Source organism: Poecilia mexicana, unplaced genomic scaffold (assembly GCF_051168715.1).
Source record: "Poecilia mexicana isolate PSO_F unplaced genomic scaffold, ASM5116871v1 scaffold_20, whole genome shotgun sequence".
Taxonomy (NCBI): Eukaryota; Metazoa; Chordata; class Actinopteri; order Cyprinodontiformes; family Poeciliidae; genus Poecilia; species Poecilia mexicana.
Window position 1 is genome coordinate 2078452 of NW_028263389.1, and position 14108 is coordinate 2092559.

At 43.0% G+C, this 14108-nt stretch overlaps 1 protein-coding gene across 2 annotated transcripts in view; it reads left to right on the forward strand.

The window, feature by feature from the left end:
- arhgap12b (Rho GTPase activating protein 12b) overlaps positions 1-1123 on the forward strand; it is a 63164-nt gene extending 62041 nt beyond the window's left edge. For both annotated transcript variants that reach the window (XM_014982630.2, XM_014982631.2), the window contains one exon: positions 58-1123. In XM_014982630.2, the coding sequence (XP_014838116.2) occupies positions 58-232 (175 nt within the window). In that variant the 3' untranslated portion in view covers positions 233-1123. The remainder of the gene's footprint in view (positions 1-57) is intronic.
- The last annotated feature ends 12985 nt before the right edge of the window (positions 1124-14108 follow it).

Consider the following 14108-nt stretch of genomic DNA (forward strand, 5'->3'; position numbering starts at 1 on the left):
GGTGACGACCAGCCCCGTGATGCATATGGATGTTCTCTAATTCTCCTCCCTCTGCAGGGTGATTGAGCACGGAGAGGCCAACCGCATGACCACCCAGAGTGTGGCCATCGTGTTCGGACCCACGCTGCTGCGGCCCGAGACGGAGACGGGCAACATCGCCGTCCACATGGTCTACCAGAACCAGATCGTGGAGCTGATCCTGCTGGAGTACGAAGGCGTGTTTGGGAGGTAGAAGAAGTCGCAGGGGGAGAAGAAGAAGAGCGTTGCCGGGTTTCCCTAACAGACTTCTGTCCCGTTTCCTGAACATTGCTGTGGACCAAGCAGCTGGGAGGAATAAAAAAAAAGAAAATTATAATAACAGTTTACAAAAGTGTTGCACTTACAAAGAATCTGGGGATGAGTTTAGGAATAAAAATAGATGTATAGATGTTGCCCGTTTTTTTTGTTGTTTTTTTTAGTTGCCATTCCTGCTGTGAGGAGCGGGTGGTTGAGAGAGGCTTTCAGAGTGTTGCCGTGGTGACGTGTGGGCCGTCTGTGCGAGTCGGTGAATCTTGAGTGTTTACACTGGATCTTTCGTGGCCAGTCTTTGGAATCAGAACCGGCCACTCCGTTTTGAACTCCGGGTGGGACGGGATCAGGAAGGACCTGGCATCATGTCCGCCTTTCAGAACCGGGTCGGTTCTATGTGAGGGACTCGTTCTGTTCGCTTTTTAACAGTGTTAGCCATGAACTCTGTGGCCTCCTCCCGGACCGGACCGGACCTTCGTGTAACGGAACGGACCTCCTCGTCATTAAGCTAGCGTGGCAGCGGACGCTGTATGGATGCCCTCCAACACGTTGCCGAGCGTTTGTACAGAGCGTTGTTGTTAAAAAAAAAAAAAAAAGAAAGAAAGAAAAAAAAAGCATCCCTGTGACTGAGGTGTGTATGCTTTGACAGTGAACCAGTGGAAGATTATGAATTTAAATATTAAAAAGAAGCATCAATTGTGGATGGAAAAGTGCTGATGGACTGGTAGTTCTGTGTGTGAGGTGTTTGTGCATGGTCAGCTGCACACTTTGAATGTAATTTTCCGGCTAACTGCTGTTTGTGAATTGCTATGTCTAATAAAACAGACAAACTAAATGTGGGGGTGTGTTTCTCAGGTGGATCCAAAGTGAAGCTGGTTGTTGGTATCAAACTTAAAGTCTTTTTAATTAGTGGTGCACCAAGGAATCGGACTATATGTCCTTTTGTTGATTAACCGATACGCAAATGTGAAACCAATTTTATCCATCAATCTCATCTTCCTCTGCAGTTCTGAAAATCAGCCACAGCCTTTGTGGCTGACTGCACATGTGCGAGTTAAGCCACTTTATTGCTATTTTTAGCAACTTTTCAGACTTAAGAAACTGGTATCTGTGTGTTAGGCATTTTAAAGATTGGTGATTGGCCATAAAATTGCAATTGGTGCAGCCCTACTTATATCACCTCTACTCTCGTCATAAATGGACTGATCACAGTAGAAATGTTAGAGTATTTTGAAAACTGTACATCATGTTGTTCTTTATGAGAAATTTGAGTTTTGCCAAAATATCAGCAGCTCTCCCCACAGATCAGAAATGGATGCAAATGTCTGACGGGTTTCATCACTGAGTTCGACAGCAGCAGCAGAGAGAAGGTGAGGAAGTGTTTGACCCTCAGTCAGCTCTGCAGCACTCTCTCTCTCTCCCCCTCAGCTTTCATTACATAATTGAAATAATCCACTCAGCACGGAGATCCTGCTTATTGAATTGACTGATTAATCTTTCACATCCTAATCAATTATGTCCTCTACCCGTTAATTATGAAAATGAACTGCAATTCATTTCTGGAGATTTTCTGAAAAGCAGGCTGACCTCTGACCCCCTGGACTTCCATCATTGTGCCGCCGTCGGTTTCGCCAGGGCTTTTGTTTCTGTCTGGTCTGCGGGTCAAATGTGGCCATGGAGCTGACGCCTGACGATTAATTGATGTCTAATTAGGTAATTGCCACGGTGCCAGGTTTGATTAAGAAGCATGAGGCGAAGTGAGCGCTGAGCGAAGCTGCTAGCTTGGAGCCAAATGCTGCCGTTTGTGTTTTCTGTTGGTCTGCTGCTAATGGAAGACCAGGAACAAGCTGTGCTGATGTTTATAACAATAGTTTAAAAACTTTATGTAATTTATGTTTTCCATTTTATTTTCTTTTACTATGTAACAAAAGAAGACAATATTTAAATTACATATTTATCATTTCTACATTATAAATATCTAGAAATTAAACATTTATATTTGCTAGTCCTCTGTTAATTGACTTATGTTTTGTGGGCGGGGTCAAACCAAAGCCAACATTTCTAAATTGAATTGGCATGTCTGCTGCTGGTTTATTACTAGTTTGACCACATGGGGGAGCTAAAGTCTGAACATTATTAGAGCTATAAATAGGCTTCTATGCTGCGCTAATATCCTTTAAGGATATCCTGTAAATATTAGATCTTAATAAATTTGTAAGTGAATAATTTCAAAGTTATTTTTCTATCTTCTTTCAAATTTTTGTAGTGGACAGAAATTCTTGATTCAGCAAAGTGTGATAATCTGCAGTGTGTGCCGATCTGACTCCACCAGAAATGACATCCATGTTTTATTTAAATGTCTCACTTCAGCTCTCTAATGATCAAGTTGGATCAGTTCTTCTGTTTTTTTGTTTGTTTGTTTTTTCTTTTTGAGTATCTGTTTTCTCAAACCTGCAGTCGGTCGTGGCAGATGATCACTCGTGCTGAGCCAGGCTCAGGTTCTGCTCGAGGTTTCATCCTGTGAAAGGCGAGTTTTTCCTTTCCACCATTGCTGCATGCATTCTCGGTATGAGGGATTGCTTCATAAATTTGCGTTAAATAAACTGGATTGAATGAAGAAAGTTGACAGGAAGACAACTTGAAACGTCTTAAAATGAAAAACTCCTTGAAGAAAATGGAAAACTGTCTTTGATCCGAACACCTAAAATGCCCCAGACGTGGCTAATAATCAACTCCAGGATGTCCAGTGAAGGTCTGCTGTTACCTGGAACTATTAGCAGACACTCTTGCAAAGCTAAGCTAACAGCAAATAGCTCTGGAGAAGTCTCACTGTTGCCATAGTGATGTAATGTCACGACCATGTTAAGATGTTCAGAGAAGTTTATCCAGGATCCTTTCTGCTCTACTGAACCAGACTGTCTTTGTGAAACAAACCACATTAATCCCTGATGAGATGTTACCACTTTGTAGCTTCAGTTTAATATTTGTTTAATATCATTCAAACACAACATCAGGCATTGATTTGGTGTAGAAGGTAAAATCTCTAGCCTTCCCTCCACATCCTTACCCTTCAGAACGTTCTCAGTCTACTGTAGACGTTCCTCACCATGTGTTCCACTTTAATCAGACACCCCCCGCCCCAACCCAACCCCACCTCCCCATCTGTTAATTTACTCCAGCAGCTTCGCCTTGCCGCCTCAGCTGCAGGGCCGCTCTGACAGGACGGACCACCTTGGATTCAACAACTGTGTTGGAGGCAGGCGGCACTGAATGGCACTCCCCTCTGAAAACCACAGGCTGTTAAAGCTCTGAGAGAGGGGAGGGTGAACCCCCCTGCCCTCCCCTTTCCAAATGAGAAAACAATTAGATCATTTCTATAATTCATGGGTGCGACCGCAGCTCGGGGCCCGGCGAGGCCCTGAATGTTTGAAGCGCTCCATATGCTCACAGCGGACCTGACCCGCTCAGCGGCGGCCCGGGCCACTCCGTGGAGGCTGAGGTGTGGGCAGGTAATGTGAGCGAGCCATTATGGAGCATGAAAGATTTATGGATCCGCAGCACTCCTGCTGCAGGTGGGCTGTGGGCAAAGCAGCCGGCCGGACAGGGAGCCTCCACCACTTTGTGGTGAACATCTTTGTGTTTTAGACACCACTTTCTGCCCTGAGCTCAGCCAGCGCCTGATTGGCTCAGAGGCCGGTTATGAAACTCACTTCATCTCCACTGTAGGTTCATCATGATGCAGCAGCTTCCAGAATCTAAATGCAACAAACTCGTCACAGAGCTTCAAATGAGCCTTCGCCTCAAATTGTTCAATTTACATTTTGACGTCCTCTAATGGTAAAATGTTGCCGTTTTCATTTTTTTTCTTCTCAACTCACTGTTGCATACTTTATTCATACAATAGAAAATGCTTGAAATTAAATTGTGTTAAAAAATAGCACAAAAAAGTCAAGTTTAATAGGAAATCTTTACTTATATTGTTTTAAGTTTGAAACAAAATTATATTTAAGTTAAGAAAAGTCGAAGATATATGACCCATACATCCAACTAAACTCAAAGAACTCAGTAACAGGTTTCCGAAATGACCTTTAACCTATGAGTGTTCCTGAAGCTCACCTTATTTTAAAGTGCACCCCACGCAAAATGAACACATGAACAGAACATACTATAGTAAAGTTTTGGCTCACCCAATACAGAACTTATTATAGTGAAAACCTGTAGAGATGCAGGATTAAAGAAATAAACACCAAACGACAATTTTTCCCTAATTCCAACCCCCAAAAATGTGATTTTGCAACATCTTAAAGAAAATGAGCTGGAATATTAGTTTATAAAAATCACAGTTAACAGACTTTCATTCATCACTAGCTAGCTGATTTTCTTTCTTGCTTGTTCAAGTTTTCCAGTTGTTCTAAACAGAATTACTCAAATAATTTCATCATCAGAAATTCCAAAATTCTTTGTGGTCATCACTTGAGTTTAGGTACTATAAACTCTATCACATTTATAGAATTACTAGTTAACTAATTTAGACAAAAAAAATCAGTAGCTCTGTAACAAAGTCACCCCTCATTGGCAAACCCTCACTGTGTTATTTGGCAATTAGAAATTAACATGAGCATCAGTCACGTGGGATTCCTCTTGGCTCCTTCCTCAGTCCTCTGTTGCTCAATATGGACATGTTACAGAGGGTCCAATGTTTTGTTTGTTTTTTTCCATGGTGAGGATGAACACGGGGAAAACCATAAAGGTTGAATACAGAGTATATCTACCTTTCAATGCTGATGACAAAATGTTCTATCTTAATCATCAAATGACTGCAGTAGCATTCCTTGAATGGGTCTGATTTTCTGCAAGCATAGTCCAAAAACACAGAAATTATTGTTTTAGATTGTCAAAGCAAAGTTGGCAATCATAACTGAGCTGAAAACTACAGAAACTTCACCTATAGCTCACTTTCTTTTCATTACACTCTTTGTACTTTTCTGAGGAAGTATTCCATGCATCAGAATGCTCCACTACTGTCAGCTTAGGTGGCCATGGAATTGCAGAAGCTTCTTGAACCAACGCCTGAAGGCTCACACACTTCCTGCCCTTCGGTCTTAATAGAATTACAGACCGAACAAAAACACCCGAACGTCACACCCTGAGTGAGAAGAAGCACCACTTCCTGTCGGAGCGGTGAGTTGTCGGGCTGCGCTCCCATCCTTTCTCCAAATGCGCTGTCAGAGCTGTGTTCCTGCATGCATGGCGATGCTAAGCAAGCATGTAAGTATTCCAAATGTCAGACTGGCTCGTCGTCGTTATTAATGAGCTTCAGGCAGCCGGAGTGGATCATTTTCCATGGAAATTCAATGCATTTTAAATAGCAGTGGATCAACATTCCGGGCCAGGATTTACATAAGGTAATTGCAGGATGCTGAAAGCACCTTCTAGCTGGCAGGGATTTTTTCCCCTCCATCCCCTCTCTCTCCTTTACCTTCAGTAATACAATCAAGTCCATTAAGTAGGCAATAAATACAAGGCAAGACTGTATCAGCGCTCCGTGACAGATAATGGCCTTTCTCCAGAATATCTATTTATTTAGTCGTGGACAGCTCCGCACACCTCAACAGTCAGAGGCCTCCTCTTCCTCACCTGCTCCTCCTGCTGTCTGGGAGAATTAAAATGAGTCTTTCTGATTTAAAAAAAAAAATAAAAAAAGCAGGTGGGATGTGGGGGGAGATGAGACCATGATGCACCTCTCTGAGGTCTACCTGCTGCAGCTGCTATGAGGGTCTGGGGAAATTAACAGTCAGACAATAATTTGCAGTGTGTATGTTTGCGTACACAGAGCTGGAGAGGAAGTTTGGAATCTTAAAACCTTTTCCTGCTGATTTAAATATCAACTCTGGCTTATCCCAAGGCAGCACTACGATCCTGGTGACAGTCGAAAAGCTCTGACTGTCATTCCATTGAGTTTTGGGACTTCTTGTTATACAATGATTACACTTTGATAACATTCAGGATTCAGCTTCTTTAATTTTGAAAAGGGAAGTGTTTTTTTTTTTTTTTTGAGGCCTGGATGAAGATGTGAGCTGGAAGCTGACGGTGAGACGAAGTGAAACTAGGTGCTCTGATTAATCTACTAAGGTGTGTGTGTGCGTGCATGCGTCTGTCTCATTAACACTGTTGGCTCTAGAATCAGTTAGCTAACAGCGCATGTACTCCCCTGCTGCAGCCGGGCTCCGCCGAGGCTGTAATTAGGACATTTCATCCGTAGCCTTTTCAACACAGCTGTCTGATTGGAGGAGAACCTCCAACACACACCTCCTCCTGTAATTACAGAGGCCCCGGACCCCTGACGCTGTCGCAAACAAGAATTCAATTAAGGGATCAACAGCCACACACGCGCGCGGCCATCTGCATTTGATGTGATCACGCGGGCCTCTGACGGGGGAACTTTTCCGTCCTCGAGCCTTCCAACAGGTTCCACCTTCAGAGCGAGGGCCGGGCCGGTTTGCCAGCTCTCTCATAAGCCTATTGGATTTGCTCCCGTGCCAACGTCTTACTTAATTAGCCTGCACATTTTTACGGGCATAAATCGCTTTTACATCACTGCCAACGGAGCGCACCGCAAAGTGGGTCGATCATATATTATGTTGATCCTCCGCTGGCGCAGTCAAAGCCATACATTACATTTGAATTTGTCGAAGAGCCCAGGGCCCCTAGCATCATTCTTCTTTGTTGTGCTGTCAGTGCTAATCTCTCCCCAGGGGTTCTCGGCTCCTGCTCTCGCTTTCTTTTCTGCTCGCTGCCCCCAGATGGGATGAGTAAAGGGACGTGGGGGATCGGGGCCGAGCCAGGAGGGCACCCACTCATATCTCCCCATTGCCCCCACGGCCCCTCCCGCTGCTCGAGGAAGCTGCCCACCTTCACGACTTCCATGGACATGGACCTGGAGGAGTCGGGATGAGAGGCCTGTCATAAGCTCTTTTTTTTGTATTTTTGTTCTTCATTAGTTTCTGCCCATAATTTACTCGTATTTGTATATGTTCATGACTTCCTCTACTCCAGTGCTCGCAGTGTGTCCGCGCTTCCTCATTTATTTTAAATTAAGACCTTAAAGGTCTTAAAGGGTCTAAAATTAAAAACTCGAACTTGGATTTAAATATATTAATCACAGAGCTTACATTTTGTTGTGGCTGCACTATTTAATCTTTTTTTTTTTTTTCCTGCAGGCTTTTCTGTCAGGCAACAGTTTAAGACCTCTTCACTGCATTCTGTGACTCCAGGGGTTGAGGCTAATGCTAATACATTCTTGCTAGCTAGGTTTTTTGCATCTAAAGTGCGCATTTAGCCCCAGTTGTCTGGATAATGTCCGTTTTCACCACTGGCTCACTTCTGTTAACTTAAACAATGCCAGGTACAATTTGTGCAAACAAAAAACTTTGGAGCTTGGCACTACAGGGGTTAGAGAGCCATATGAAGTGTGAGAAACACAATGTAGCATAAAAAAGTCATTAAAAGTCTTAAGTATGACCTAACCAAAAGCAAATTCAATTCAATTCTTCCCATCGTTTTCTAACCAGTGAACATACCATGCTAAGCGCTACATGGTCATGCTAATGACGCTCCTCAATATAGAAGTTATCACTGCAGCAAGACTTTATGTTGGCTAATTTGAGCTTCTGGTAGGTGTTCAAAATTGCACCAGTGAAAGCTCAGAGGTATAAGTTATTTAAAACCAAACCATATTTTCTACATGTAGACGTGTCTTTCTTTCAGGCTGCGAAAGAACTTAACATAAGAGAGCCAGACATTCAACAGATAACAGGAAGGCTGAACAGAAAGTTTTCACATTAGTCACATGATCAACAAGAGGATGTTACCACTGGTACAAATCATAAAGAAGACAACAGGAAGTAGTTGCCACATTTGTAATTGAAACTGAGCTATAGAAACAGTAAAAACAACCACGTGTGCACACACACAATTTAGAGACCTAACCCCAACTGTGACGTTTTTAGACTGTGTGAGGAAGTCGGAGTATCCATATACAACCCAAGCATGCACCAGGAGAACACACAAACCTAAGCTCTATGTTAATAGAATGTTCTACAACTTGAAACCATAGTAGCAGAACATTTGTGTGGAGGTTTTCATTGAATTGGAACCTTATGTAAAGGTCAGTCATCAAAGTTTTCCTTTTCCCTTTCACCTGTCAGATCGTTCCAAACTCCTGTCTCTAGGTCTTTTGTTCATTGTTACACCATCATCAAGCCGTTGTTTGATGTTTGGTCTATTTCAACCACGGTTTTTGTGCTTCCAGATTTTGGAAGTGACTCAAAGTGTCCCCGCTCTGTCTGTCCCTGTCCCAGCAGTGTCTCTCCTTTCCCACTAGGGTGTAGTGAAGAACGCAGATTCATCCTCCGCAGAGCGACCCAGATGCATTCCACCTTCAGGCTGCGCTGTTTATTCTCACAGGATTATCTTCCCCAAACGTCCACCCTCCCTCCTCTTCATCTTCCTCCTCCACAGCGGAGGGAAATCAGCTCTCACTGAGCCCCTAAACACACACACACACTCACACACACTGACTAAATCAAGCTTTTCCACAATTTCTCTCCGGTCTTTTTTGTATTAGCATGGAAGTCATCCATATTGATGCTAGGTGATTCATGTCCCGCCAGCCTCTTTGTTTTATCATTTCTTTCCTTACCCCCTTCATTCAGGCTAAGCTTTCTGGGGCTTGGTTGTTGGGGTGGGGGTGATTAGGGCAGGAGCGGTTACCCCAGGAGTCCATGACGATGGGGCAGAGGCAGGCGGGCAGGTTCCTGCTCGGGTCCCCCTGGTGACGAGGTGGGGCCTAATTGATTTGTCACTGGAGCCATCTGGCACAGAAAAATGAGGCTCAACCTGGTGGTAGTGGTTGGGGGTGGGGGTCAGGTTAGCTTGGATTACACTCTTATGTGACACATGTCTTCTTCTTGGGGGTTTTGTCTGATTTTTCCGGTTGTACATCTGATCCAGGCTCAGTTCCCGCTGCTGTCCCTCCACAGTGAAGTGCTACGGAAAGATGATGGAGACAAAAACGGGGTTCCGTTTACCCATTAGGGAAAGAAAAAAACTCTTCCCCGATTAGCAGAGGGTGGGGATTCCTCAGGCACGGATCAAAAGGTCAGCCGCCGTTGTCTTAATGAAAACAGCTTGAAGAAACAGGGATAGACAGAGACAGACGGAGAGAATGGAGAGTGCCAGAAATGATTAGTACCTCCCCTCATCATCTCCACCTCTTCATCACCCCACCCTCTGTCTCACCACTTCATCTTCCCTCTGTCATTTCCTGTTTTTGACCTAAAACTTGGGAGATTTGGAGGGACTTCAACCGTATCCACAGATTGTAACCATAGCAGTGACTCTGCAATGTGTCACTTGAATGTTTGTGTGTGTGTGTGTGTGTGTGTGTGTGTGTGTGTGTGTGTGTGTGTGTGTGTGTGTGTGTGTGTGTGTGTGTGTGTGTGTGTGTGTGTGTGTGTGTGTGTGTGTGTGTGTGTGCGCGCGCCACTTTTCACTTCTGTGTAAGCAACAGAGGCGAGATGAGCCACTTTAGCATCCTCGGGGCGAGGTGATGTCTCCAAGTGGAAGTCTGCACGTTATTGCTAAAATTAACACTTTCAAGTTGCGCTAGATGACTGGGAAGTGTGGGCGAATCTTAACTTCACAGGAGGCGCCGAAGTGTTGGAGGCTTTATTTCTGCTGGAGATGCACAGTTTGAGCAGGTAAATGTTTCCATGCTTCCTACACTACCTGCTAAAACTGGAGCGTCACTCAGGCTGTACCTAGATACATAGCTGCAGTTTTCTTTTTGAACATCTAACCCTTAGAAGTGGTTTCATTGTCTTGCAATTTGGACGAGAAAAACTGTTTGTTGTTTTGTGTCGTCCACCAGGGCTTTACTCTCCATTTCTAGATCACTTCTCAGATTTCTTATCTGATGTAGCAGTAAATAGTGATGAGGTCTTCATGTTGACACTGAATGTAATTATCCACAGGAGGCTGGTCCCCTGGCTTAATTTGATTAATTTAACGATACATTTGGTCCCGTCTTTCAGTAGTTGCGTCTTCATTACAAATATGTGCAAAACTTTGTCATTGTTGCCGATATGTTGGAAAAAAACACAATTACACAATTGTGGTGTTTACATGAAATAAGAAACAATTAAAATCACATTTTAATATATTTCTTAATGTGATAGGTCATTAAAAAACACACTGTGTCATCATCCTACCACTTCCTGTAGGAAGTGGTAGGAACCAGTTAGGAACCAGTTTGGAACCAGTTTGGAACAAGTTAGGAACCAGTTTGGAACCAGTATGGAACCAGTTTGGAACCAGTATGGAAACAGTTAGGAATCAGTATGGAACCAGTTTGGAACCAGTTAGGAACCAGTTTGGAACCAGTATGGAAACAGTTAGGAACCAGTTTGGAACTGGTTCCTAACTGGTTTAGATCTAAACAATCTAAATTGTTTAGATATTCAATCTAAACAATTTAGATTGAATATAAATTGTTTTAAAATTATTAGACATTGTTTGACACTTCACTGTGCAGAGATGTTTTTGAACTCACTGATCCTCTCACATTTTACTTATGGAGCTACTGTCTGGTCTCAGACTAATCAAGCTGTACTCAAACCATTAGCAAGTCTCTATAATCGGGCCTTAAAGGTTTTATATCAAAAGCCAATTAGATTCCATCACTGTCACATTTTGGCTGAATTTGGCATTTTGGATTTTACAGATTTTCTAAATTATAATGCATTAAAATTGATTTTTAAGTGTTTAAATGGACTTGCACCTACACCATTAAGCGATTGTATACAGAGACTGCAGGACAATAGCATATCCACCAGAGCAGCTTTGGATGGAAATTGTAAAGTCCCTTTTGAAGAACCACTTTTGCTCAAAGTGCTCTGTCTGTGAGAGGATCTGCAGTTTGGAACTCACTTCCTGTTCATTTAAAGTCTGTAACCAGTTTTAGTAAAACTCTGGTTATGTCAAAAACAGAAGTGTACCCATTTTTGATGTTTTACATTTTTCTGTTTGTATACATTATGTTGTGCTATTTTAAATGATTATGACTTCAATTTTTAGAGTTATTTTTAAAAAGCCCAACTAGGGACAAGTGCTGTGAAGTAGCTGTTGCTATTGCACCATGATGCAAACATGGGACTGCTGTTTTTTCATTTTGTCTATGTCGATGTGTGTCTGTCCCTATCAAATAAACTTTATAATAATTATTGCTGTACTACAGTATTTGATTTAATGTCTGCCACACCCTTAGCCATTTTTTAAAATTACACACTATTTTTGTGCACATTCATTTATTTATTTTTATCTGACCAGAAGCACTCTGCTGTACATGTTCCTTACTTCCTGTTCCTGTTTCGAACAGGAAGATAATAGGTGGCCCACCGCATCCGACCTACATTTCCTGCAGGAATCATCCTCAACATTTTTGTAAATCATTAAATGAAATTGCGATAATGGTTTAATTTAAACAACATTCACATAAATACCTGAAATTTCTAAGCTTGGAGTTGTGGCTGTCAGCCTCTGAAGCTAGCTGTTAGCTTTAGCCTCTTTTTCCAGCTACTTTTATTTCTGCTAAATGAGTTTGTGTTCTTGTTTATCTGCTATTCCAGCGCCTTTTAGTACAATTAAGCAAACATTATGAAAGCCTTTAATAAGGAATCCCCATTCTCAGTCTGGCTGTGCCCTTTGGAGCTTTCAGCTAAAAAAGTGACGGTGTGAAATGGCCAAAATGTGACTGTTTTCTTTACACTTTTTTCTGTAGTTAGCCTACACATTACACACTGCTGTAAATAGAAGTGTAAACCTGTTGAGGCTGAATCTCATCTCAGACACAACAGCAGCTCAGTTAGAGCTGTTAGTCTCTGCTGGTTACAGAGGGACGAAGACCGAAACTGTTGATAACTGGTCTATTCAAAACAACAGGTGCTCCGCTTGGCCCTAAGGAGAGGCAGCAGAACGCCATGGGGACCGTAAGAGAGAGGAGGGAACGGACAGGCTGACGGGGAGCAAAACTGTGAGAGGTGTGGGTAACCAACGGAGTTCTAGAAAAGCTGAGATTAAAGGTCATATCTGCTGGGGGCGTCACACCCTGGAGGGAGCAGGAGATCAGGTGTAGCAGGACAAACACGGCGTGGACACACTCCAACCAGGAGCCGTGGAGGAAGGTGAAGCTGACAGATTTAAGTCAGGCTGCCGACGGCTGGAAACGGCTTTTCTTCTGCAGGGTTTGTTCCTACAGTCTACAGAGAACGGCCTGAAGAGCCGTGGCTGTTACTGCCGAGGTCCTCCGTCTGTCCATTTATAACCATAGACACAAAGATGAGATAAAACTTCATGAATGTTTGATTTTAAAAAGTTAGTCATAAAGCCACATTCGTACAGAGCAACATGATGGACAGGTCACCAGCTGACTTAAACGGGCTGTTGTGTCAAATTTCCAGACCGCTCAGGTCTTCTGGTTCTGGTTCTCCTCTGCATCAACAGAACCAGAACCAAACATGGAGAAGCAGCATGTATGAAATATGCCATACAAATAAACTTGATTGACTGATTAAAGCTGCAGTACGCAACATTTACAAAAATATGTCTTTTACATATTTGTTAAAACTGTCACCATGTCATAACGGCATAATGTGAAAGATCATTTGTGAAAAGATTGAGCTCCTCCACTTCCTTCCTGATCTACTATTGTCGTCTGAAAAGGTACAAAACCATCCAATCAGAGCCAGGAGGAGGGTCTTAGCGCTGTCAGTCAACCGTGTGAACACGCTGCTAAATGTGCTAAAGATGGAGAAACAACTTACTGTTACAAGAAAACTGTTTATCCGCCGTCATCGGTGTCTAGGCTAACTAGCTTAAACATTCATGGCAGGTTCTACTATCAGGAAGAAGCTGTAGTATAGCAGAAAGGGTGTGAGCAACATGTGCACTAGATTGATTGACAGCGCTAACACTCTCCTCCCTTTTCCGATTGGTTGTTCTGACTGAGTTGTGCCTTTCTGTGGTTAGCAGTGAGAAAAAGCAGATGAGCTTGATTTTTTTTTCAGATTATGTCTCATACTATACTGTCACGACAAAGTGACAATTTTAACAAATATGTAAAAAAACATTTTCTTTAAAAGAAAAAGTGACATACTGCAGCTTTGACATTTTCACATAATGTTTTTGAGGTTGGAGTTGAGGCAGTCCTCTTTGGTCCACGTTTCATTGGACTTCAGCGATCCTGGAGGGAAAATACCACCTGCACTTTAAAAATCCCAAACTGTTTCCTGTCCTGAAGGGCTTCTCCAGTTGGAGCGATAGATTTTTCTACATAAACATTGTTCAGTTTACTGGCGTCACGATGGAATCGGATCTCATTTGCTTTGTCAAATAAAGAAAAAAAAACTACAACGAGACACTTTGTTGTCCTTCAGGCTCACTGGCGCTCTGAGGACAGAAAGGTGAACTTTAAGGATGTGTAAAGAGCTGTCACTCGTCTTTATGAGCTAATCCACTGACCTCCAGGAGCCAATCAGATTTCAGCCCTGGAAACGGCTCATGAAAAGGAAATGGGCTCTTCTGAGGAGGATACTACAATGGGATTACACACACATCGGAGACTCAGGAGAGGGGAAAAACGGATATTTCCTCATGCATGTTTTCCTGCTTGTGTGGGACGACCAAAGCACACGGGAGTGGGTAGCTGTGGAGGTGTGCTACAGCCGATGATAGTGTGTGTGTGTGTGTGTGTGTGCGTGCAC